Below are 27183 nucleotides of genomic sequence, written 5' to 3' on the forward strand. Positions count from 1 at the left end.
GGCATTACATTGTAAAGTTTCCTGAATGCATTTGGCCAGAAAAAGGGCAAGACATGGTTAATCTCATTATACAGTTATCTGCCCTTACAGTGAAATCCCGTGATTTTGAGTTTCTTTGTAGAAATTGATTTTGATAAGTCTAAAGAACTACAGAATTCTGTGAAGGACGACGCTGCATTCTGACGGGAGGGGGGAATGATACCGCTGCGTAGTTTTTCTTCTCCCTTCGCTCTTATCTCTGCTGAGTGTGAGCTGTGCTCAAAATTCTCTGTAATTCTATCGGTAAGGTACACGCTGAAAGATTTGTGCATTTTAAAGCAACAGTACTTAATTGAAGATTGGAAGTTAAAAGTAAGATATGGTGCCTAATTTAGAAGGGAATTGTAAGTGATTGCTTGGTCATTAATGTGTTTGAACCTGCTTCTAGTTGTGTGATTGATTTGTATAGCAAATTGTGTCAAATTACAAGAGACAGAGAAGGAAGGAAGCAGTAAAACAAGTGGGACAAACATTGAAAAAGGCAAAAATACCAGAGTGTGAATGTTTGGATGTACAAAAAGGCACAGACAAGGGAAGAAAATAGCAAGTGAATAAATGATGCTTGAGAATGTGCAGCAGTGTGGAAGGTGTATTATGAATGTTTGATTGACAAAGTGTAACCAGAGACCCAGACAAAACAGATGGACTTGTAAACACTGTGGTCAGACTCAGACAAACCCAGACTGAATAGCTACTTGTGTGACCTGTGCTACTGACCTAAGAGAATTGCACTAAATCCTATCCAGACAAGATCATAAGAAGCTGACATAATAGTGTGGATAGTGGGTAGTGGGACATTGGCCCTTGAGGAGTAAGCTGACAGTAGACATCAGACGGCCAACCCCATCAGGACCTAGAAGTGTGACTAGAATAAGAAAGATGCAGGTGTATTATCCCTGGAGCCCCTCTGACCAGCTAGCTTTGCTGAAGCAGCTGCCTGCCCCTGAAGACCAACCATTCCCGTTTTACAGACACATAAAGGAAGTACAGCAGACATATAAGTGTACCTGGGCAGACCTAGAGAGGTTGGTGAGTTTAAAGGCAGGTGACGCACTAGATCATATAATTAAGACACACAGATGTGACAAAGAATCAGGCTTGGGGCATGGATGATAAATCTGCACGATCTGGGGAGACGTACTGTGAGTCACTAAGACAATGGGCTGCAGTGGAACAATCAGAGCAGTCTGTACTCCTGACTAATGTGACACAGCAAAGAGGAGAGAGAGTAGAGATATACCTTGGACGGTTACAGCTGAAATGGGCAGACATGGGGTACATTTGCATAAACCCACTTGATGTTAGAATACTGGTGAATGCATTCATTGACAGTATGAACAAAGACTTACGAGACGCAGTACAGACAGCCAGACCTGAATGGAGACATGTAGATCCGAAAGACCTCCTTAAGGTAGCTAAAGAAATTGAGCAAACAAGGACAATAAAACGACCTGTCATGTATGCTGGAGCACAAGGAAAAAAGTGGAGACGTAATAGGAAAGGCATGTGAGATGACACTGACGATCCATGCCATACTCCTACAAGTTCAACCAAAACATCTGTCTATGGCCAGACAGCTCCGACTTGAGTGTGCTCTACTAATTCCTGAGTATGTCACTCCTCAAAAGATGTAACGTTCTGAATCCAGCCACCCTCCTGCCTGTGGATTCAGAAAAGGGGGAATTGGTGACCGTATTGGCAAGTGAGGAAGGATACTTTGACATGACGCATGAACATGTCTGCATAGAACTGATGAGTCAGGAGACAGTTGGGTTTGCACACATTCATGAAAAACCTGTTCCTAATGCAGACTTTGAGTTTCTTTTTTGTAGATGGCCCCAGATACCACCAGGATGGACGATTCTACACTGGATATGCAGTAGTATCCTCACATGAGGTAATCCGAGCGGAACCACTCTCTCCTCACATGTCGGCGCAGGAGGCAGAGTTGAAGGCACTCACTGAGGCGTGTAGAGCCGCTGCAGGTAAAGTCGCTAATATTTTCACAGATTCGAAGCCCATTAAAAATGCAGAGCTGGTGAAACAATTGATGGAGGCATTGATGTTACCAGTCCAGGTTGGCATTGTCAAGGTAAAAGCACACACAAAGGTGACTCCGTGGAGGTAGAGGGCAATAGAAGGGCGAACGAGGCTGCTAAAATAGCGCAGGAGGCAGAGTTGAAGGCACTCACTGAGGCGTGTAGAGCCGCTGCAGGTAAAGTCGCTAATATTTTCACAGATTCGAAGCCCATTAAAAATGCAGAGCTGGTGAAACAATTGATGGAGGCATTGATGTTACCAGTCCAGGTTGGCATTGTCAAGGTAAAAGCACACACAAAGGTGACTCCGTGGAGGTAGAGGGCAATAGAAGGGCGAACGAGGCTGCTAAAATAGCACAAGGCGGCCTAGAGAGAGCAGTGGACGGTGGCGGGGAGTCAGCGTATTCCAGCCACATTGGGTCTAGATGTCCTGAAATCCCTCCAGCAAAAGGCTGCCCAAACAGAGAAGGTACACCGGGGGAGACTGGGAGCTGAGCTGAACTCAAATGGAGTATGGGAGAATAAGGATAAAATGTGCCCACCAAAGTCCCTGTTCCCAATCATGGCGCAAGCAGCACATGGCCCCAATCACACCTCAAAAAGTCACATATGTGCCATGGTAGATGCCTTCTGGATAGCTCCTGGCTTCAGTTGCGCAGCCGCGAAACTTGTACAATCATGCCTCATCTGTGCACAGCACAACCCAGGTAAAACAGTAAAAGTCCCTAAGAAAGCGACACCTAGGCCTCTCTACCCGTTTCAGAGACGGCAGATTGACGACATACAGCTACCAAGGTAGGAGTGTATGCAAATATCCTAGTATGTGTAGATCTCTTCTCTGGATGGCCAGAGGCCTACCCGGTGAAAACGGCTACAGCTCGAGCTACTGCAAAGAAACTGGTGATGGAACTAGTACCACGATTCGGTGTCCCTGAAACAATTGAATCAGACAGAGATCCAGATAGTGTGGAAGGAACTCACTGTCTACAACCTGGTGATTACGTATATGTCAAGAAACACTCCAGAAAGACCCTTGAACCCCGATATCAAGGACCTTACCAAGTACTCCTAACAACGCCTACTTCTGTTAAGTTGGAAGGACGACCAACCTGGATCCACGCATCGCATTGCAAACTAGCCACAGGAATTAACAAAGCATAAGAGTGCATAATGTTTTGGTTTGGTTTTGTTGCATTATCTGTAATAATGGTAGCTGCGTGGGACAATCTAAATTCTCCAATGTCCTTGAATAATAAGTTTATACAACATCATGAAAAAATACTAAATGATTGGTCAAATCATTTGCTGGATCTGCACACATTCACCAGTATCAGCCACTAGTATTCCGTTCCTTGTTATTCCTATGCCACCCGAGGAATTATTTGCCTGGACCAGTGGTTCTGATACACTTGCTAATAATGCCACAAATAATGTGAAGTTATGGAACACAACTGTTGGTATACCTATTGTGGGATGGGTAGGATACCCTTGGTGGCAGGGTAATCTTTCAGGAAGTAATACATACCTTCAATATCTGGCATATAAAGGAGGGGGCTTGGGTACCCAGGAATAGAACTCGATTAACCTACCTGGGGCAAATTCCAATGTATGGCCTACAAGTTAGTTTTAATGTAACTTCCCACTCTACTGATGCCTTCAAACCAATACTGCTAGAAAGAAGGTTGCATAATACGTCCTGGGAGTATTCCAATTTATTTCCCCAGGGCAATAATGAAACTTGTTTTAATATTTCAGGTAATATACCTTGCAACGAGTCATCTGGATATGAGAAAGGAACTCCCACCTGTGGAAATCCCGATGTAGGGTATTGTAGCCCTTTAGGACAACTTCCAAATTGGTGTATGGTTCAGAATGTATCTGCGTTCATAGATTTAGTTCATAGACTGGTATTACAACATTCAGCCCTATGGGACCTACCTAGTGACATGTACTGGGTATGTGGAGACAATGCATATAAATGGTTGCCAGTAGGGGTAAAAGGTGCTTGTACTCTGGGTCGTTTGACTCCAGCTACCTTTGTTATTCCGAATGACCAGTTGAATACTCAGAGCATACCTAAACACACGTTGTACAAAAGAGCTGCTGACAATACACCTCGCCTCTCTGGGAGACCACATATAGTGCAGATGAGTGTGGCTAATAAAATTGTCAGCTCTATTTTTATTTATCCTATGATTACTCAAATGTGGGATAAATTAGTCAGGGCTACAGATTACTTAGATGACCAAATATGGGATATATTGGATATATTGAACACCACCGTTGCTGTCCAAAATCAGCTCATCATAGCCACTAATCAGCATACCATAGTATTAGATTATTTAACTGCAGCGCAAGGAGGTATGTGTCAAGTCATCGGACCAGCTTGCTGTCATTATATAGATCCCAACAGTAGTTTAAAGTTAAGATCAAAAATAGAGGATGTTCAAAAACTTAGAGATCAGTACAATAAAGACAATGATCGTACTAAGGATAGTTGGTGGTCAGATACATTCTCCTTTCTTAATCCAGCTAATTGGTTTAAGGGTATAGGAGGCTGGATAACTGGGATTATACTAAGTCTATTACGTATTGTTGTCTGTATCTTCGTAATATATGTGCTATTGAAACTTGTTTTTTGGTGTATCTCTGTATGCAAGAAAAGATGTAGAAATAGAAAAGGAAGTTTGACTGTAAACAACAAGAATTTAACTATTATTCCTTTGAGTCCTAGATTGACATCTCATTTCTGGCATGAAGGAGCGTACTCTTGCAATGATGGACGTGGCTTCAGTATCTGGGGGATGGAGAAGGTAGAAGACCTGTCTCCCTTGGGCAACCCGTCGGCCTGGGATAGTACCTGGTGAACGAGCCACTATCCGCTGTTGTTGCAGGATCCAGTGTTCCAGATTGTGGAAAATGAAGATGTCAAAGGGGGGAATGATAGGAACTGAAGGAGTTAAATTGAGTTCTGTCTATGTTGCATTCTCTTGTTTAAAACCTTATCTGTTCTTCGAGGAGATGTCTCAGACATCTCCCTTGTGAACCAAGGTCAAATACCTCTGCTTTTTCGCCTAAATGACTTTCTTTGTCGAAAACAAGTTGTAAAATCATTTGTACTGCGCATGTCTGTAAAATGTTTAAATTCTTTACTATAAAAGACGGAAGCCTAACTGATAAGCCAGAGGCGTCTTGAGAGGCATCCCGAGTGGTATTATACAGCCGTGTCTGTGTTATCCTTCTCGACGGAGCAATTGATTAGAGACATATGGTGCTTCACACCTAAGAACATCGGTCCTTCAGATGAAAGAGTAATCTGAGGGATCCCGACACTGTATAATCTCCCAGCAGTCTCCTCTCATCACTCAGAATCTCCCATTGTATACTGTATAATCTCCCAGCAGTCTCCTCTCCTCACCCAGAATCCTCCAGTGTACACTGTATAATCTCCTAGCAGTCTCCTCCTCTCATCACCCAGAATCCTCCAGTGTGTACTGTATAATCTCCCAGCAGTCTCCTCTCATCACCCAGAATCCTCCAGTGTATACTGTATAATCTCCCAGCAGTCTCCTCTCCTCACCCAGAATCCCCCAGTGTACACTGTATAATCTCCTAGCAGTCTCCTCCTCTCATCACCCAGAATCCTCCAGTGTGTACTGTATAATCTCCCAGCAGTCTCCTCTCATCACCCAGAATCCTCCAGTGTATACTGTATAATCTCCCAGCAGTCTCCTCTCATCACTCAGAATCTCCCACTGTATACTGTATAATCTCCCAGTAGTCTCCTCTCCTCACCCAGAATACTCCAGTGTATACTGTATAATCTCCCAGCAGTCTCCTCTCCACTCATCACCCAGAATCCTCCAGAATATACTGTATAATCTCCCAGCAGTCTCCTCATCACCCAGAATCCTCCAGTGTATACTGCATAATCTCCCAGCAGTCTCCTCTCCTCTCATCACCCAGAATCCTCCAGTGTATACTGTATAATCTCCCAGCAGTCTCCTCTCATTACCCAGAATCCTCTAGTGTATACTGTGTAATCTCCCAGCAGTCTCCTCTCATCACCCAGAATTCTCCAGTGTATACTGTATAATCTCCCAGCAGTCTCCTCTCATCACCCAGAATCCTCCAGTGTATACTGTATAATCTCCCAGCAGTCTCCTCTCATCACCCAGAATCCTCCAGTGTATACTGTATAATCTCCCAGCAGTCTCCTCTCATCACCCAGAATCCTCCAGTGTACACTGTATAATCTCCCAGCAGTCTCCTCTCATCACCCAGAATTCTCCAGTGTATACTGTATAATCTCCCAGCAGTCTCCTCTCCTCACCCAGAATCCTCCAGTGTATACTGTATAATCTCCCAGCAGTCTCCTCTCCTCACCCAGAATCCTCCAGTGTATACTGTATAATCTCCCAGCAGTCTCCTCTCATCACCCAGAATCCTCCAGTGTATACTGTATAATCTCCCAGCAGTCTCCTCTCATCACCCAGAATCCTCCAGTGTATACTGTATAATCTCCCAGCAGTCTCCTCTCATCACCCAGAATCCTCCAGTGTACACTGTATAATCTCCCAGCAGTCTCCTCTCATCACCCAGAATTCTCCAGTGTATACTGTATAATCTCCCAGCAGTCTCCTCTCATCACCCAGAATCCTCCAGTGTATACTGTATAATCTCCCAGCAGTCTCCTCTCATCACCCAGAATCCTCCAGTGTACACTGTATAATCTCCCAGCAGTCTCCTCTCATCACCCAGAATTCTCCAATGTATACTGTATAATCTCCCAGCAGTCTCCTCTCATCACTCAGAATCCTCCAGTGTATACTGAATAATCTCCCAGCAGTCTCCTCTCATCACCCAGAATCCCCCAGTGTATACTGTATAATCAAACAGCAGTCTCCTCTCATCACCCAGAATCCTCCAGTGTATACTGTATAATCTCCCAGCAGTCTCCTCTCATCACTCAGAATCCTCCAGTGTATACTGTATAATCTCCCAGCAGTCTCCTCTCATCACCCAGAATCCTCCAGTGTATACTGTATAATCTCCCAGCAGTCTCCTCTCATTACCCAGAATAACCCAGTGTATACTATATAATCTCCCAGCAGTCTCCTCTCCACTCATCACCCAGAATCCTCCAGTATATACTGTATAATCTCCCAGCAGTCTCCTCATCACCCAGAATCCTCCAGTGTATACTGTATAATCTCCCAGCAGTCTCCTCTCATCGCCCAGAATCCTCCAGTGTATAAACTCCCAGCAGTCTCCTCTCATCACCCAGAATCCTCCAGTGTATACTGTATAATCTCCCAGCAGACTCCTCTCATCACCCAGAATCCTCCAGTGTACACTGTATAATCTCCCAGCAGTCTCCTCTCCTCACCCAGAATCCTCCAGTGTATACTGTATAATCTCCCAGCAGTCTCCTCTCATCACCCAGAATCCTCCAGTGTACACTGTATAATCTCCCAGCAGTCTCCTCTCATCACCCAGAATCCTCCAGTGTATACTGTATAATCTCCCAGCAGTCTCCTCTCATCACCCAGAATCCTCCAGTGTATACTATATAATCTCCCAGCAGTCTCCTCTCCACTCATCACTCAGAATCCTCCAGTGTATACTGTATAATCTCCCAGCAGTCTCTTCTCATCACCCAGAATCCTCCAGTGTATACTGTATAATCTCCCAGCAGTCTCCTCTCATCACCCAGAATCCTCCAGTGTATACTGTATAATCTCGCAGCAGTCTCCTCTCCTCAACCAGAATCCTCCAGTGTATACTGTATAATCTCCCAGCAGACTCCTCTCATCACCCAGAATCCTCCAGTGTACACTGTATAATCTCCCAGCAGTCTCCTCTCATCACCCAGAATCCTCCAGTGTATACTGTATAATCTCCCAGCAGTCTCCTCTCCTCACCCAGAATCCTCCAGTGTATACTGTATAATCTCCCAGCAGTCTCCTCTCATCACCCAGAATCCTCCAGTGTACACTGTATAATCTCCCAGCAGTCTCCTCTCATCACCCAGAATCCTCCAGTGTATACTGTATAATCTCCCAGCAGTCTCCTCTCATCACCCAGAATCCTCCAGTGTATACTGTATAATCTCCCAGCAGTCTCCTCTCAACACCCAGAATCCTCCAGTGTATACTGTATAATCTCCCAGCAGTCTCCTCTCATCACCCAGAATCCTCCAGTGTATACTATATAATCTCCCAGCAGTCTCCTCTCCACTCATCACTCAGAATCCTCCAGTGTATACTGTATAATCTCCCAGCAGTCTCTTCTCATCACCCAGAATCCTCCAGTGTATACTGTATAATCTCCCAGCAGTCTCCTCTCATCACCCAGAATCCTCCAGTGTATACTGTATAATCTCGCAGCAGTCTCCTCTCCTCAACCAGAATCCCCCAGTGTATACTGTATAATCTCCCAGCAGTCTCCTCTCATCACCCAGAATCCTCCAGTGTACACTGTATAATCTCCCAGCAGTCTCCTCTCATCACCCAGAATCCTCCAGTGTACACTGTATAATCTCCCAGCAGTCTCCTCTCATCACCCAGAATCCTCCAGTGTATACTGTATAATCTCCCAGCAGTCTCCTCTCCACTCATCACCCAGAATGCTCCAGTGTACACTGTATAATCTCCCAGCAGTCTCCTCTCATCACCCAGAATCCTCCAGTGTACACTGTATAATCTCCCAGCAGTCTCCTCTCATCACCCGGAATCCTCCAGTGTATAGTGTATAATCTCCCAGCAGTCTCCTCTCATCACCCAGAATCCTCCAGTGTATACTGTATAATCTCCCAGCAGTCTCCTCTCATCTCCCAGAATCCTCCAGTATATACTGTATAATCTCCCAGCAGTCTCCTCTCATCACCCAGAATCCTCCAGTGTATAATGTATAGTCTCCCAGCAGTCTCCTCTCATCACCCAGAATCCTCCAGTGTACACTGTATAATCTCCCAGCAGTCTCCTCTCATCACCCGGAATCCTCCAGTGTACACTGTATAATCTCCCAGCAGTCTCCTCCTCTCATCACCCAGAATCCTCCAGTGTGTACTGTATAATCTCCCAGCAGTCTCCTCTCATCACCCAGAATCCTCCAGTGTACACTGTATAATCTCCCAGCAGTCTCCTCTCATCACCCAGAATCCTCCAGTGTACACTGTATAATCTCCCAGCAGTCTCCTCCTCTCATCACCCAGAATCCTCCAGTGTATACTGTATAATCTCCTAGCAGTCTCCTCCTCTCATCACCCAGAATCCTCCAGTGTATACTGTATAATCTCCCAGCAGTCTCCTCTCGTCACCCAGAATCCTCCAGTGTATACTGTATAATCTCCCAGCAGTCTCCTCTCATCACTCAGAATCTCCGATTGTATACTGTATAATCTCCTAGCAGTCTCCTCCTCTCATCACCCAGAATCCTCCAGTGTGTACTGTATAATCTCCCAGCAGTCTCCTCTCATCACCCAGAATCCTCTAGTGTATACTGTATAATCTCCCAGCAGTCTCCTCTCATCACTCAGAATCCTCCAGTGTATACTGTATAATCTCCCAGCAGTCTCCTCTCCTCACCCAGAATCCTCCAGTGTACACTGTATAATCTCCCAGCAATCTCATCACATCACCCAGAATCCTCCAGTGTATACTGTATAATCTCCTAGCAGTCTCCTCCTCTCATCACCCAGAATCCTCCAGTGTGTACTGTATAATCTCCCAGCAGTCTCCTCTCATCACCCAGAATCCTCCAGTGTATACTGTATAATCTCCCAGCAGTCTCCTCTCATCACCCAGAATCCTCCTGTGTACACTGTATAATCTCCCAGCAGTCTCCTCTCATCACCCAGAATCCTCCTGTGTACACTGTATAATCTCCTAGCAGTCTCCTCTCCTCACCCAGAATCCTCCAGTGTATACTGTATAATCTCCCAGCAGTCTCCTCTCATCACCCAGAATCCTCCAGTGTATACTGTATAATCTCCTAGCAGTCTCCTCCTCTCATCACCCAGAATCCTCCAGTGTATACTGTATAATCTCCTAGCAGTCTCCTCCTCTCATCACCCAGAATCCTCCAGTGTGTACTGTATAATCTCCCAGCAGTCTCCTCTCATCACCCAGAATCCTCCAGTGTATACTATATAATCTCCCAGCAGTCTCCTCTCATCACCCAGAATCCTCCAGTGTATACTGTATAATCTCCTAGCAGTCTCCTCCTCTCATCACCCAGAATCCTCCAGTGTGTACTGTATAGTCTCCCAGCAGTCTCCTCTCATCACCCAGAATCCTCCAGTGTATACTATATAATCTCCCAGCAGTCTCCTCTCATCACCCAGAATCCTCCAGTGTATACTGTATAATCTCCCAGCAGTCTCCTCTCATCACCCAGAATCCTCCTGTGTACACTGTATAATCTCCCAGCAGTCTCCTCTCATCACCCAGAATCCCCCAGTGTATACTGTATAATCTCCCAGCAGTCTCCTCTCATCACCCAGAATCCCCCAGTGTATACTGTATAATCTCCCAGCAGTCTCCTCTCATCACCCAGAATCCTCCAGTGTACACTGTATAATCTCCCAGCAGTCTCCTCTCATTACCCAGAATCCCCCAGTGTATACTGTATAATCTCCCAGCAGTCTCCTCTCATCGCCCAGAATCCTCCAGTGTATAAACTCCCAGCAGTCTCCTCTCATCACCCAGAATCCTCCAGTGTATACTGTATAATCTCCCAGCAGACTCCTCTCATCACCCAGAATCCTCCAGTGTACACTGTATAATCTCCCAGCAGTCTCCTCTCCTCACCCAGAATCCTCCAGTGTATACTGTATAATCTCCCAGCAGTCTCCTCTCATCACCCAGAATCCTCCAGTGTACACTGTATAATCTCCCAGCAGTCTCCTCTCATCACCCAGAATCCTCCAGTGTATACTGTATAATCTCCCAGCAGTCTCCTCTCATCACCCAGAATCCTCCAGTGTATACTATATAATCTCCCAGCAGTCTCCTCTCCACTCATCACTCAGAATCCTCCAGTGTATACTGTATAATCTCCCAGCAGTCTCTTCTCATCACCCAGAATCCTCCAGTGTATACTGTATAATCTCCCAGCAGTCTCCTCTCATCACCCAGAATCCTCCAGTGTATACTGTATAATCTCGCAGCAGTCTCCTCTCCTCAACCAGAATCCTCCAGTGTATACTGTATAATCTCCCAGCAGACTCCTCTCATCACCCAGAATCCTCCAGTGTACACTGTATAATCTCCCAGCAGTCTCCTCTCATCACCCAGAATCCTCCAGTGTATACTGTATAATCTCCCAGCAGTCTCCTCTCCTCACCCAGAATCCTCCAGTGTATACTGTATAATCTCCCAGCAGTCTCCTCTCATCACCCAGAATCCTCCAGTGTACACTGTATAATCTCCCAGCAGTCTCCTCTCATCACCCAGAATCCTCCAGTGTATACTGTATAATCTCCCAGCAGTCTCCTCTCATCACCCAGAATCCTCCAGTGTATACTGTATAATCTCCCAGCAGTCTCCTCTCAACACCCAGAATCCTCCAGTGTATACTGTATAATCTCCCAGCAGTCTCCTCTCATCACCCAGAATCCTCCAGTGTATACTATATAATCTCCCAGCAGTCTCCTCTCCACTCATCACTCAGAATCCTCCAGTGTATACTGTATAATCTCCCAGCAGTCTCTTCTCATCACCCAGAATCCTCCAGTGTATACTGTATAATCTCCCAGCAGTCTCCTCTCATCACCCAGAATCCTCCAGTGTATACTGTATAATCTCGCAGCAGTCTCCTCTCCTCAACCAGAATCCCCCAGTGTATACTGTATAATCTCCCAGCAGTCTCCTCTCATCACCCAGAATCCTCCAGTGTACACTGTATAATCTCCCAGCAGTCTCCTCTCATCACCCAGAATCCTCCAGTGTACACTGTATAATCTCCCAGCAGTCTCCTCTCATCACCCAGAATCCTCCAGTGTATACTGTATAATCTCCCAGCAGTCTCCTCTCCACTCATCACCCAGAATGCTCCAGTGTACACTGTATAATCTCCCAGCAGTCTCCTCTCATCACCCAGAATCCTCCAGTGTACACTGTATAATCTCCCAGCAGTCTCCTCTCATCACCCGGAATCCTCCAGTGTATAGTGTATAATCTCCCAGCAGTCTCCTCTCATCACCCAGAATCCTCCAGTGTATACTGTATAATCTCCCAGCAGTCTCCTCTCATCTCCCAGAATCCTCCAGTATATACTGTATAATCTCCCAGCAGTCTCCTCTCATCACCCAGAATCCTCCAGTGTATAATGTATAGTCTCCCAGCAGTCTCCTCTCATCACCCAGAATCCTCCAGTGTACACTGTATAATCTCCCAGCAGTCTCCTCTCATCACCCGGAATCCTCCAGTGTACACTGTATAATCTCCCAGCAGTCTCCTCCTCTCATCACCCAGAATCCTCCAGTGTGTACTGTATAATCTCCCAGCAGTCTCCTCTCATCACCCAGAATCCTCCAGTGTACACTGTATAATCTCCCAGCAGTCTCCTCTCATCACCCAGAATCCTCCAGTGTACACTGTATAATCTCCCAGCAGTCTCCTCCTCTCATCACCCAGAATCCTCCAGTGTATACTGTATAATCTCCTAGCAGTCTCCTCCTCTCATCACCCAGAATCCTCCAGTGTATACTGTATAATCTCCCAGCAGTCTCCTCTCGTCACCCAGAATCCTCCAGTGTATACTGTATAATCTCCCAGCAGTCTCCTCTCATCACTCAGAATCTCCGATTGTATACTGTATAATCTCCTAGCAGTCTCCTCCTCTCATCACCCAGAATCCTCCAGTGTGTACTGTATAATCTCCCAGCAGTCTCCTCTCATCACCCAGAATCCTCTAGTGTATACTGTATAATCTCCCAGCAGTCTCCTCTCATCACTCAGAATCCTCCAGTGTATACTGTATAATCTCCCAGCAGTCTCCTCTCCTCACCCAGAATCCTCCAGTGTACACTGTATAATCTCCCAGCAATCTCATCACATCACCCAGAATCCTCCAGTGTATACTGTATAATCTCCTAGCAGTCTCCTCCTCTCATCACCCAGAATCCTCCAGTGTGTACTGTATAATCTCCCAGCAGTCTCCTCTCATCACCCAGAATCCTCCAGTGTATACTGTATAATCTCCCAGCAGTCTCCTCTCATCACCCAGAATCCTCCTGTGTACACTGTATAATCTCCCAGCAGTCTCCTCTCACCCAGAATCCTCCTGTGTACACTGTATAATCTCCTAGCAGTCTCCTCTCCTCACCCAGAATCCTCCAGTGTATACTGTATAATCTCCCAGCAGTCTCCTCTCATCACCCAGAATCCTCCAGTGTATACTGTATAATCTCCTAGCAGTCTCCTCCTCTCATCACCCAGAATCCTCCAGTGTATACTGTATAATCTCCTAGCAGTCTCCTCCTCTCATCACCCAGAATCCTCCAGTGTGTACTGTATAATCTCCCAGCAGTCTCCTCTCATCACCCAGAATCCTCCAGTGTATACTATATAATCTCCCAGCAGTCTCCTCTCATCACCCAGAATCCTCCAGTGTATACTGTATAATCTCCTAGCAGTCTCCTCCTCTCATCACCCAGAATCCTCCAGTGTGTACTGTATAGTCTCCCAGCAGTCTCCTCTCATCACCCAGAATCCTCCAGTGTATACTATATAATCTCCCAGCAGTCTCCTCTCATCACCCAGAATCCTCCAGTGTATACTGTATAATCTCCCAGCAGTCTCCTCTCATCACCCAGAATCCTCCTGTGTACACTGTATAATCTCCCAGCAGTCTCCTCTCATCACCCAGAATCCCCCAGTGTATACTGTATAATCTCCCAGCAGTCTCCTCTCATCACCCAGAATCCCCCAGTGTATACTGTATAATCTCCCAGCAGTCTCCTCTCATCACCCAGAATCCTCCAGTGTACACTGTATAATCTCCCAGCAGTCTCCTCTCATCACCCAGAATCCTCCAGTGTATACTGTATAATCTCCCAGCAGTCTCCTCTCATCACCCAGAATCCTCCAGTGTATACTGTATAATCTCCCAGCAGTCTCCTCTCAACACCCAGAATCCTCCAGTGTATACTGTATAATCTCCCAGCAGTCTCCTCTCATCACCCAGAATCCTCCAGTGTATACTATATAATCTCCCAGCAGTCTCCTCTCCACTCATCACTCAGAATCCTCCAGTGTATACTGTATAATCTCCCAGCAGTCTCCTCTCATCACCCAGAATCCTCCAGTGTATACTGTATAATCTCGCAGCAGTCTCCTCTCCTCAACCAGAATCCCCCAGTGTATACTGTATAATCTCCCAGCAGTCTCCTCTCATCACCCAGAATCCTCCAGTGTACACTGTATAATCTCCCAGCAGTCTCCTCTCATCACCCAGAATCCTCCAGTGTACACTGTATAATCTCCCAGCAGTCTCCTCTCATCACCCAGAATCCTCCAGTGTATACTGTATAATCTCCCAGCAGTCTCCTCTCCACTCATCACCCAGAATGCTCCAGTGTACACTGTATAATCTCCCAGCAGTCTCCTCTCATCACCCAGAATCCTCCAGTGTACACTGTATAATCTCCCAGCAGTCTCCTCTCATCACCCGGAATCCTCCAGTGTATAGTGTATAATCTCCCAGCAGTCTCCTCTCATCACCCAGAATCCTCCAGTGTATACTGTATAATCTCCCAGCAGTCTCCTCTCATCTCCCAGAATCCTCCAGTATATACTGTATAATCTCCCAGCAGTCTCCTCTCATCACCCAGAATCCTCCAGTGTATAATGTATAGTCTCCCAGCAGTCTCCTCTCATCACCCAGAATCCTCCAGTGTACACTGTATAATCTCCCAGCAGTCTCCTCTCATCACCCGGAATCCTCCAGTGTACACTGTATAATCTCCCAGCAGTCTCCTCCTCTCATCACCCAGAATCCTCCAGTGTGTACTGTATAATCTCCCAGCAGTCTCCTCTCATCACCCAGAATCCTCCAGTGTACACTGTATAATCTCCCAGCAGTCTCCTCTCATCACCCAGAATCCTCCAGTGTACACTGTATAATCTCCCAGCAGTCTCCTCCTCTCATCACCCAGAATCCTCCAGTGTATACTGTATAATCTCCTAGCAGTCTCCTCCTCTCATCACCCAGAATCCTCCAGTGTATACTGTATAATCTCCCAGCAGTCTCCTCTCGTCACCCAGAATCCTCCAGTGTATACTGTATAATCTCCCAGCAGTCTCCTCCTCTCATCACCCAGAATCCTCCAGTGTATACTGTATAATCTCCTAGCAGTCTCCTCCTCTCATCACCCAGAATCCTCCAGTGTATACTGTATAATCTCCCAGCAGTCTCCTCTCATCACCCAGAATCCTCCAGTGTATAATGTATAATCTCCCAGCAGTCTCCTCTCATCACCCAGAATCCTCCAGTGTACACTGTATAATCTCCCAGCAGTCTCCTCTCATCACCCAGAATCCTCCAGTGTGTACTGTATAATCTCCCAGCAGTCTCCTCTCATCACCCAGAATCCTCCAGTGTATACTGTATAATCTCCCAGCAGTCTCCTCTCATCACTCAGAATCTCCGATTGTATACTGTATAATCTCCCAGCAGTCTCCTCTCATCACCCAGAATCCCCCAGTGTATCTATAATAATAAATGCCCTAAGCAGCTTCCGGTTGTAACAACTTCCGTCCAGTTGTAACCGGTGACGTCACCGCACACCTCTTTCCCTGTTAACCCTCAACACACACTCCTCTCACCTTTCACCATCTCCACTCACTCTTTCACTCCATATACGACCCTTTCTCTCACTCCGTCTCTCATACTCACGCCGTCATCGCCGCTGATCCACGATCCCCGACATCTTTTTCCGCCGGCGCCATCCTGGATTCAGACGTCCTCCACGCCGGCGACACGTTCTTGTGGCGACGCCATTTTGGATCGGCGAAATCCCGCGATAGTCAAGATGGCGTCGCCGCAGGAACATGTCGCCGGCGAGGACGACGTCGGGATCCAAAATGGCGCCGGTGGAAGAAGACGTCGGGGATCGTGGAGCAGCGGCGATGACGGCGTGAGTATGAGAGACGGAGTGCTGGGCGCACTTTTCACAGGTGCAGCGTCTGCGCTTTTCACAGGTGCAGCGTCTGTGCATTTCACCGGTGCAGCATCTGCGCATTTCACCGGTGCAGCGTCTGTGCATTTCACCGGTGCAGCGTCTGCGCATTTCACCTGTGCAGCGTCTGCGCATTTTACCTGTGCAGCGTCTGCGCATTTCACCGGTGCAGCGTCTGCACATTTCACAGGTGCAGCGTCTGCACATTTCACAGGTGCAGCATCTGCGCATTTCACCGGTGCAGCGTCTGTGCATTTCACCGGTGCAGCGTCTGCGCATTTCACCTGTGCAGCGTCTGCGCATTTTACCTGTGCAGCGTCTGCGCATTTCACCGGTGCAGCGTCTGCACATTTCACAGGTGCTGGGCGCGCTTTTCACAGGTGCAGCGTCTGCGCATTTCACAGGTGCTGGGCTCGCTTTTCACAGGTGCAGCGTCTGTGCATTTCACCTGTGCAGCGTCTGCGCATTTCACCGGTGCAGCGTCTGCGCATTTCACCTGTGCAGCGTCTGCGCATTTCACCTGTGCAGCGTCTGCGCATTTTACCTGTGCAGCGTCTGCGCATTTCACCGGTGCAGCGTCTGCACATTTCACAGGTGCAGCGTCTGCACATTTCACAGGTGCAGCATCTGCGCATTTCACCGGTGCAGCGTCTGTGCATTTCACCGGTGCAGCGTCTGCGCATTTCACCTGTGCAGCGTCTGCGCATTTTACCTGTGCAGCGTCTGCGCATTTCACCGGTGCAGCGTCTGCACATTTCAGAGGTGCTGGCGCGCTTTTCACCGGTGCAGCGTCTGCGCATTTCACCGGTGCAGCATCTGCGCATTTCACCGGTGCAGCGTCTGTGCATTTCACCGGTGCAGCGTCTGCGCATTTCACCTGTGCAGCGTCTGCGCATTTTACCTGTGCAGCGTCTGCGCATTTCACCGGTGCAGCGTCTGCACATTTCACAGGTGCTGGGCGCGCTTTTCACAGGTGCAGCGTCTGCGCATTTCACAGGTGCTGGGCTCGCTTTTCACAGGTGCAGCGTCTGCGAATTTCACAGGTGCAGCGTCTGCGCATTTCACAGGTGCTGGGCGCGCTTTTCACAGGTGCAGCGTCTGCGCTTTTCACAGGTGCAGCATCTGCGCATTTCACAGGTTCTGGGCGCGCTGTTCACAGGTGCAGCGTCAGCGCTTTTCACAGGTGCAGCGTCTGCGCATTTCACAGGTGCTGGGCTCGCTTTTCACAGGTGCAGCGTCTGCGCATTTCACAGGTGCAGCGTCTGCGCATTTCACAGGTGCTGGGCGCGCTGTTCACAGGTGCAGCGTCTGCGCATTTCACCTGTGCAGCGTGTGCGCATTTCACCGGTGCAGCGTCTGCACATTTCACAGGTGCAGCGTCTGCACATTTCACAGGTGCAGCATCTGCGCATTTCACCGGTGCAGCGTCTGTGCATTTCACCGGTGCAGCGTCTGCGCATTTCACCTGTGCAGCGTCTGCGCATTTTACCTGTGCAGCGTCTGCGCATTTCACCGGTGCAGCGTCTGCACATTTCAGAGGTGCTGGCGCGCTTTTCACCGGTGCAGCGTCTGCGCATTTCACCGGTGCAGCATCTGCGCATTTCACCGGTGCAGCGTCTGTGCATTTCACCGGTGCAGCGTCTGCGCATTTCACCTGTGCAGCGTCTGCGCATTTTACCTGTGCAGCGTCTGCGCATTTCACCGGTGCAGCGTCTGCACATTTCACAGGTGCTGGGCGCGCTTTTCACAGGTGCAGCGTCTGCGCATTTCACAGGTGCTGGGCTCGCTTTTCACAGGTGCAGCGTCTGCGAATTTCACAGGTGCAGCGTCTGCGCATTTCACAGGTGCTGGGCGCGCTTTTCACAGGTGCAGCGTCTGCGCTTTTCACAGGTGCAGCATCTGCGCATTTCACAGGTTCTGGGCGCGCTGTTCACAGGTGCAGCGTCAGCGCTTTTCACAGGTGCAGCGTCTGCGCATTTCACAGGTGCTGGGCTCGCTTTTCACAGGTGCAGTGTCTGCGCATTTCACAGGTGCAGCGTCTGCGCATTTCACAGGTGCTGGGCGCGCTGTTCACAGGTGCAGCGTCTGCGCATTTCACCTGTGCAGCGTGTGCGCATTTCACAGGTGCAGCGTCTGCGCATTTCACAAGTGCAGCGTCTGCCCATTTCACAGGTGCTGGGCGCGCTTTTCACATGTGCAGTGCCTGCGCATTTCACCGGTGCAGCATCTGCGCATTTCACAGGTGCTGGGCGTGCTTTTCACAGGTGCAGCGTCTGCGCATTTCACAGGTGCAGGGCGCGCTTTTCACAGGTGCAGCGTCTGCGCATTTCACAGGTACAGCGTCTGCGCATTTCACAGGTGCTGGGCTTGCTTTTCACAGGTGCAGCGTCTGTGCATTTCACAGGTGCAGCATCTGCGCATTTCACAGGTGCGGGGCTCGCTTTTCACAGGTGCAGCATCTGCGCTTTTCACAGGTGCAGCGTCTGCGCATTTCACAGGTGCTGGGCGCGCTTTTCACAGGTGCAGCGTCTGCGCATTTCACAGGTGCAGAGTCTGCGCTTTTCACCGGTGCTGGGCGCGCTTTTCACAGGTGCAGCGTCTGCGCATTTCACAGGTGCAGCGTCTGCGCTTTTCACCGGTGCAGCGTCTGCGCTTTTCACAGGTGCGTCTGCGCATTTCACAGGTACAGCGTCTGCGTTTTTCACAGGTGCAGCGTCTGCGCATTTCACAGGTGCTGGGCGCGCTTTTCACAGGTGCAGCGTCTGCGCTTTTCACAGGTGCAGCTTCTGCGCTTTTCACAGGTGCAGCGTCTGCGCTTTTCACAGGTGCTGGACGCGCTTTTCACTGGTGCAGCGTCTGCGCTTTTCACCATTGCAGCGTCTGCGCATTTCACAGGTGCAGAGCCTGCGCATTTCACCGTTGCAGCGTCTGCGCATTTCACAGGTGCAGCGTCTGCGCTTTTCACCGGTGCAGCGTCTGCGCATTTCACCAGTGCAGCGTCTGCGCATTTCACCGGTGCAGCGTATGCGCATTTCAGAGGTGCTGGCGCGCTTTTCACCTGTGCAGCGTCTGCGCATTTCACCGGTGCAGCGTCTGCGCATTTCACCGGTGCAGCATCTGCGCATTTCACCGGTGCAGCATCTGCGCATTTCACCGGTGCAGCGTCTGCGCATTTTACCTGTGCAGCGTCTGCGCATTTCACCGGGGCAGCGTCTGCGCATTTCACAGGTGCTGGGCGCGCTTTTCACAGGTGCAGCGTCTGCGCATTTCACAGGTGCAGCGTCTGCGAATTTCACAGGTGCAGCGTCTGCGAATTTCACAGGTGCAGCGTCTGCGCATTTCACAGGTGCGGGGCTCGCTTTTCACAGGTGCAGCGTCTGCGCTTTTCACAGGTGCAGCGTCTGCGCATTTCACAGGTGCAGCGTCTGCGCATTTCACAGGTGCTGGGCGCGCTTTTCACAGGTGCAGCGTCTGCTCATTTCACAGGTGCCGAGTCTGCGCTTTTCACCGGTGCAGCGTCTGCGCTTTTCACAGGTGCGTCTGCGCATTTCACAGGTACAGCGTCTGCGCATTTCACAGGTGCTGGGCTCGCTTTTCACAGGTGCAGCGTCTGCGCATTTCACAGGTGCTGGGCTCGCTTTTAAAAGGTGAAGTGTCTGCTCTTTTCACAGGTGCAGCGTCTGCGCATTTCACAGGTGCTGGGCGCGCTTTTCACAGGTGCAGCATCTGCGCTTTTCACAGGTGCAGCGTCTGCGCATTTCACCGGTGCAGCGTCTGCGCTTTTCACAGGTGCAGCGTCTGCGCTTTTCACAGGTGCAGCGTCTGCGCATTTCACAGGTGCTGGGCGCGCTTTTCACAGGTGCAGTGTCTGCGCATTTAACAGGTGCAGCGTCTGCGCTTTTCACAGGTGCAGCGTCTGCGCTTTTCACAGGTGCAGCGTCTGTGCATTTCACTGGTGCAGCGTCTGCGCTTTTCACAGGTGCAGCGTCTGCGCTTTTCACAGGTGCAGCGTCTGCGCTTTTCACAGGTGCAGCGTCTGCGCATTTCACTGGTGCAGCGTCTGCGCATTTCACTGGTGCAGCGTCTGCGCTTTTCACAGGTGCAGCGTCTGCGCATTTCACTGGTGCAGCGTCTGCGCTTTTCACAGGTGCAGCGTCTGCGCATTTCACCGGTGAAGAGTCTTGAGGAGATCATTTGCATATTCCCAGTGCCTTCTGGGATAAGTGAAGAGTCTCCGCGAGCTCAACGATCACTGGGTTTTGGCCGTTGCAGCTGAAAAGAGGAAATCGGAAAACCAGGGGAAGAGTCTTGAGGAGATCATTTGCATATTCCCAGTGCCTTCTGGGATAAGTGAAGAGTCTCCGCGAGCTCAACGATCACTGGGTTTTGGCCGTTGCAGCTGAAAAGAGGAAATCGGAAAACCAGGGGAAGAGTCTTGAGGAGATCATTTGCATATTCCCAGTGCCTTCTGGGATAAGTGAAGAGTCTCCGCGAGCTCAACGATCACTGGGTTTTGGCCGTTGCAGCTGAAAAGAGGAAATCGGAAAACCAGGGGAAGAGTCTTGAGGAGATCATTTGCATATTCCCAGTGCCTTCTGGGATAAGTGAAGAGTCTCCGCGAGCTCAACGATCACTGGGTTTTGGCCGTTGCAGCTGAAAAGAGGAAATCGGAAAACCAGGGGAAGAGTCTTGAGGAGATCATTTGCATATTCCCAGTGCCTTCTGGGATAAGTGAAGAGTCTCCGCGAGCTCAACGATCACTGGGTTTTGGCCGTTGCAGCTGAAAAGAGGAAATCGGAAAACCAGGGGAAGAGTCTTGAGGAGATCATTTGCATATTCCCAGTGCCTTCTGGGATAAGTGAAGAGTCTCCGCGAGCTCAACGATCACTGGGTTTTGGCCATTGCAGCTGAAAAGAGGAAATCGGAAAACCAGGGGAAGAGTCTTGAGGAGATCATTACCAATACACATGATTGGAATACAAGACTAGAAGGATACAACTTATTTGCAAGAAACAGACTTGATAAACGAGGAGGGGGTGTCGCATTGTATGTTCGAAACGCGTATATCTGCACAGAGATTGAAGCTTCAGAGACTGGGAGTTCTGTGGAAACTGTTTGGGTAAGAATACAAGGACAGAACAATGGAAAGGACACCATTGTAGGCATTTACTACAGGCCGCCTGTGCAAGCTGAAGATATGGATGAACTCTTTATGCATCAAATGGCCAAGTTCTCCAAAAAATATGACATAGTTGTCATGGGAGATTTCAACTATCCAGACATTTGTTGGGAATCTCTCTCAGGCAAAACTAACAGGTCAAGGAAATTCTTATCCTCTCTTGCTGACAACTTTATCTTCCAAAAGGTAGGGGAGAAAACAAGGGGAACTGCTACCTTGGATCTAATCCTTATAAACAGGGAGGAAATGGTTGAGGAGGTAAAAGTGGCTGGGACCCTAGGAGGTAGCGACCATGCTATTTTAGAATTTTGGATAACTAGAGGTGGAAGACCTGTGAAGACTCAGACGTCAAGGTTAGATTTCAGAAAGGCAGATTTTAAGGGATTCAGAAAGAGAATTGGAGGGATCCAATGGCTGGATATCCTTAAAGACAAAAATGTCCAGGAAGGATGGGAAATCTTGAAAAATGAAATTCTCAAAGCACAGTTGTTAACAATTCCGAAAAGAGGGAAGAATAGGAAGCATTTAAGGAAACCAGGATGGATGAACACAGAACTTAAGCACATGCTAAAAAGGAAGAAAAACATGTTTATAAAATGGAAAGAGGGAGGCATATCTAAAGAAGAATATAATGCTGTCTGCAGAACCTGCAGGGCACAAATCAGATTATCTAAAGCTGAAAATGAACTGAGGTTTGCAAGAGAAGTCAAAAGCAATAATAAAGGATTTTGGGGATATGTCAAAAGTAAAAGAAAAGTCAAAGATGCTATAGGATTTTTACAGGATGAAAATGATGAAATGGTAAGACAGGATGTTGAGAAGGCTGAACTTTTAAATTCCTATTTTGCATCTGTTTTCTCTCAGAAAGGAAATGCAACATCAACTGTTATTCACTGTCCTATTAAGGGAATAGAAGAATCCAGGATATCTATAAACAGAAAGATAGTGAGGAAACACTTAGCTAACCTAAATGAATTCAAGTCTCCAGGTCCAGATGAATTACACCCCAGAGTACTGAAGGAGATAGCAGAAGAAATTTTTGAACCCCTCTCCATAATCTTTGAAAATTCTTGGAGAACAGGAGAAGTGCCAGAAGACTGGAGAAGAGCAAATGTTGTTCCTATCTTCAAAAAGGGGAAGAAGGTGGACCCAGGCAACTATAGGCCGGTGAGTCTGACTTCTATACCAGGAAAGATCTTTGAACAAATTATTAAACAACATGTATGTCAATACCTGGATAAGAATGAAGTGATTAAACAGAGTCAGCATGGGTTTCTAACTAATAAGTCATGTCAGACTAACTTAATTTCCTTCTATGATGGTATCACTGATTGGGTGGATCAAGGAAATGCTGTAGATATAGTATATCTTGACTTCAGCAAAGCATTTGACAAAGTCTCTCATACAATCCTTATTGAAAAAATGACTAAGTATGGAATGGACAAGGCAACTGTTAGGTGGATTCATAACTGGCTTAGTGATCGGACCCAAAGAGTGGTCGTAAATGGCTGCACATCCAGTTGGAAGAATGTCTCAAGTGGGGTACCACAGGGCTCTGTCCTGGGCCCTGTATTGTTCAACATCTTTATCAACGATTTAGATGAAGGAATTGAGGGTAAACTGATTAAATTTGCTGATGACACAAAGCTAGGAGGGATAGCTAATACTAGAGAAGAGAGAGAGAGGATTCAAAAAGATTTAAATAAACTGGAGAAGTGGGCAGCAACTAACAGAATGGTTTTTAACAGGGAGAAATGCAAAGTACTACATCTGGGCAATAAAAATGAAAAAAGCATATATAGAATGGGAGGAATAGGGCTAAGTGACAGCACATGTGAAAAAGACTTGGGTATACTAATAGATCACAGACTGAATATGAGTCAACAGTGTGATGCAGCAGCAAAAAAGGCAAATGCAATTCTAGGATGTATTAACAGAAGCATAAAGTCTAGATCACGTGAAGTCATTATTTCCCTCTACTCCTCTTTGGTCAGACCTCATCTGGAATATTGTGTCCAGTTTTGGGCACCACATTTTAAAAAAGACATCAACAAACTGGAGCAAGTTCAGAAAAGAGCGACCAGAATGGTGACCGGTCTGCAAACCCTGTCTTATGAGGAAAGGTTGCAGGATTTGGGAATGTTTAGTTTGCAAAAGAGAAGACTGAGAGGAGACTTAATAGCTGTCTACAAATATCTAAAGGGCTGTCACATTGTAGAAGGATCAACTTTATTCTCATTTGCACAAGGAAAGACTAGAAGCAATGGGATGAAACTGAATGGGAAGAGACACAGATTAGATATTAGAAAAAACTTTTTGACAGTTAGAGTGATCAATGAGTGGAACAGGCTGCCACGAGAAGTGGTGAGTTCTCCTTCAATGGAAGTCTTCAAACAGAGGCTGGACAGACATCTGACTGGGATGATTTAGCGAATCCTGCTTTGAGCAGGGGGTTGGACCAGATGGCCCAGGAGGTCCCTTCCAACTCTACGATTCTATGATTCTATGGGCGCGCTTTTCACCGGTGCAGCGTCTGCGCTTTTCACAGGTGCAGCGTCTGCGCATTTCACCGGTGCTGGGTGCGCTTTTCACAGGTGCAGCGTCTGCGCATTTCACAGGTGCATCGTCTGCGCATTTCACAGGTGTTCCTGCGGCGACGCTATTTTGGATCGGCGAAATCCCGCGATACTCAAGATGGCGTTGCCGCAAGAACATGTCGCCGGCGTGGACAACGTCTGGATCCAGGATGGCGCCGGCGGAAGAAGATGTCGGGGATCGTGGAGCAGCGGCCATGACGGCGTGAGTATGAGAGACGGAGTGAGAGAAGGGGTCGTATGTGGAGTGAAAGAGTGAGTGGAGATGGTGAAAGGTGAGAGGAGTGTGTGTGCTGAGGGTTAACATGGCAAGAGGTGTGATGCTATCGCATCCTCCCGATGCGATTGCATCGGGCCATAATCTAGTACTGTATAATCTCCCAGAAGTCTCCTCTCAAAACCCAGAATCCTCCAGTGTATACTGTATAATCTCCCAGCAGTCTCCTCTCATCACCCAGAATCCTCCAGTGTATACTGTATAATCTCCCAGCAGTCTCCTCTCCTCACCCAGAATCCTCCAGTGTACACTGTATAATCTCCCAGCAGTCTCCTCTCATCACCCAGAATCCTCCAGTGTATACTGTATAATCTCCCAGCAGTCTCCTCTCATCACCCAGAATCCTCCAGTGTATACTGTATAATCTCCCAGCAGTCTCCTGTCATCACCCAGAATCCTCCAGTGTATACTGTATAATCTCCCAGCAGTCTCCTCTCATCACCCAGAATCCTCCAGTGTACACTGTATAATCTCCCAGCAGTCTCCTCTCATCACCCAGAATCCTCCAGTGTATACTGTATAATCTCCCAGCAGTCTCCTCTCATCACCCAGAATCCTCCAGTGTACACTGTATAATCTCCCAGCAGTCTCCTCTCATCACCCAGAATCCTCCAGTGTACACTGTATAATCTCCCAGCAGTCTCCTCTCATCACCCAGAATCCTCCAGTGTACACTGTATAATCTCCCAGCAGTCTCCTCTCATCACCCAGAATCCTCCAGTGTATACTGTATAATCTCCCAGCAGTCTCCTCTCATCACCCAGAATCCTCCAGTGTATACTGTATAATCTCCCAGCAGTCTCCTCTCATCACCCAGAATCCTCCAGTGTATACTGTATAATCTCCCAGCAGTCTCCTCTCATCACCCAGAATCCTCCAGTGTACACTGTATAATCTCCCAGCAGTCTCCTATCATCACCCAGAATCCTCCAGTGTACACTGTATAATCTCCCAGCAGTCTCCTCTCATCACCCAGAATCCTCCAGTGTATACTGTATAATCTCCCAGCAGTCTCCTCTCATCACCCAGAATCCTCCAGTGTATACTGTATAATCTCCCAGCAGTCTCCTCTCATCACCCAGAATCCTCCAGTGTACACTGTATAATCTCCCAGCAGTCTCCTCTCATCACCCAGAATCCTCCAGTGTATACTGTATAATCTCCCAGCAGTCTCCTCTCATCACCCAGAATCCTCCAGTGTACACTGTATAATCTCCCAGCAGTCTCCTCTCATCACCCAGAATCCTCCAGTGTATACTGTATAATCTCCCAGCAGTCTCCTCTCATCACCCAGAATCCTCCAGTGTATACTGTATAATCTCCCAGCAGTCTCCTCTCATCACCCAGAATCCTCCAGTGTATACTGTATAATCTCCCAGCAGTCTCCTCTCATCACCCAGAATCCTCCAGTGTATACTGTATAATCTCCCAGCAGTCTCCTCTCATCACCCAGAATCCTCCAGTGTATACTGTATAATCTCCCAGCAGTCTCCTCTCATCACCCAGAATCCTCCAGTGTATACTGTATAATCTCCCAGCAGTCTCCTCTCATCACCCAGAATCCTCCAGTGTACACTGTATAATCTCCCAGCAGTCTCCTCTCATCACCCAGAATCCTCCAGTGTACACTGTATAATCTCCCAGCAGTCTCCTCTCATCACCCAGAATCCTCCAGTGTATACTGTATAATCTCCCAGCAGTCTCCTCTCATCACCCAGAATCCTCCAGTGTATACTGTATAATCTCCCAGCAGTCTCCTCTCATCACCCAGAATCCTCCAGTGTATACTGTATAATCTCCCAGCAGTCTCCTCTCATCACCCAGAATCCTCCAGTGTACACTGTATAATCTCCCAGCAGTCTCCTCTCATCACCCAGAATCCTCCAGTGTATACTGTATAATCTCCCAGCAGTCTCCTCTCATCACCCAGAATCCTCCAGTGTATACTGTATAATCTCCCAGCAGTCTCCTCTCATCACCCAGAATCCCCCAGTGTACACTGTATAATCTCCCAGCAGTCTCCTCTCATCCCCCAGAATCCTCCAGTGTATACTGTATAATCTCCCAGCAGTCTCCTCTCATCACCCAGAATCCTCCAGTGTATACTGTATAATCTCCCAGCAGTCTCCTCTCATCACCCAGAATCCCCCAGTGTACACTGTATAATCTCCCAGCAGTCACCTCTCCAGTCAGCAGCTCTGTGATCTCGGTGGTGAGATCTAGGATCTTCTTCTCAGGCATCGGGGAGTGTGGGGCTTCTGTGATGGGGCTCTCATTGCTGCTCCCTCCTCCGGATACATGGAGATGGATGATGGGAGTCACACAGTCACCTGATGTCTTCTTCTCTATTGTGTAATCCTGTATAAGGAGAGATGATGATGAATATTACACATAAGGAAACATAAGACAGTTTATGTGTTGTCTCTGCAGCTGCCCATCCATCTCAATAGTTGAGCTCATGTGGCCCCGACTACCTGGTTTACTCCTCGCTGTTTGGGAGGTCCGAGGACCCTGGTAGTTGGAGATCGAGAGTCAACACAAAGTTGCTGCCAGTGGTTTGGTGGTGGTGCTGTCTGGGCAGCTCTGTCAGCAGTGTGCTGGAGACAGCAGTGAGGGTGAAGATAGAAAGATACAATCAAATAGTGATACGGCAGACTATTCTATGGAGTTCAACTACAAAGAAGAAATGCAGATCCTCTGAAAGACATCCTGTTAGATATACCAACAATGGAAGCAGTTTGCCAATAAGAGGCTTCTCCTGGCTCATCTCTGTGGATCAATAAGATCTATGAATAACAGGAGAGAATATGAAGATGGATATCAATGAGAAGGAATCTACAAAGTAGAAGAGCAAGTGTTTTCTCTGCTAA

The 27183-nt window shown here is 48.0% G+C and overlaps 1 protein-coding gene across 4 annotated transcripts in view; it reads right to left on the reverse strand.

Annotated features, from left to right (window-relative positions):
- Positions 1-27183, reverse strand: part of LOC141065418 (uncharacterized) — a 289170-nt gene that overhangs the window by 174586 nt on the left and 87401 nt on the right. For 3 of the 4 annotated variants that reach the window (XM_073557899.1, XM_073557896.1, XM_073557897.1), the window contains exon 3: positions 26495-26671. The exons of the other annotated variant lie outside the window; for it this stretch is intronic. In XM_073557899.1, the coding sequence (XP_073414000.1) occupies positions 26495-26671 (177 nt within the window). The remainder of the gene's footprint in view (positions 1-26494; positions 26672-27183) is intronic. 4 annotated transcript variants of the gene reach the window in all.

The sequence above is a fragment of the Dendrobates tinctorius genome, unplaced genomic scaffold (assembly GCF_039654945.1).
Source record: "Dendrobates tinctorius isolate UK_male_01 unplaced genomic scaffold, ASM3965494v1 ptg000251l, whole genome shotgun sequence".
NCBI classification, from domain to species: Eukaryota; Metazoa; Chordata; class Amphibia; order Anura; family Dendrobatidae; genus Dendrobates; species Dendrobates tinctorius.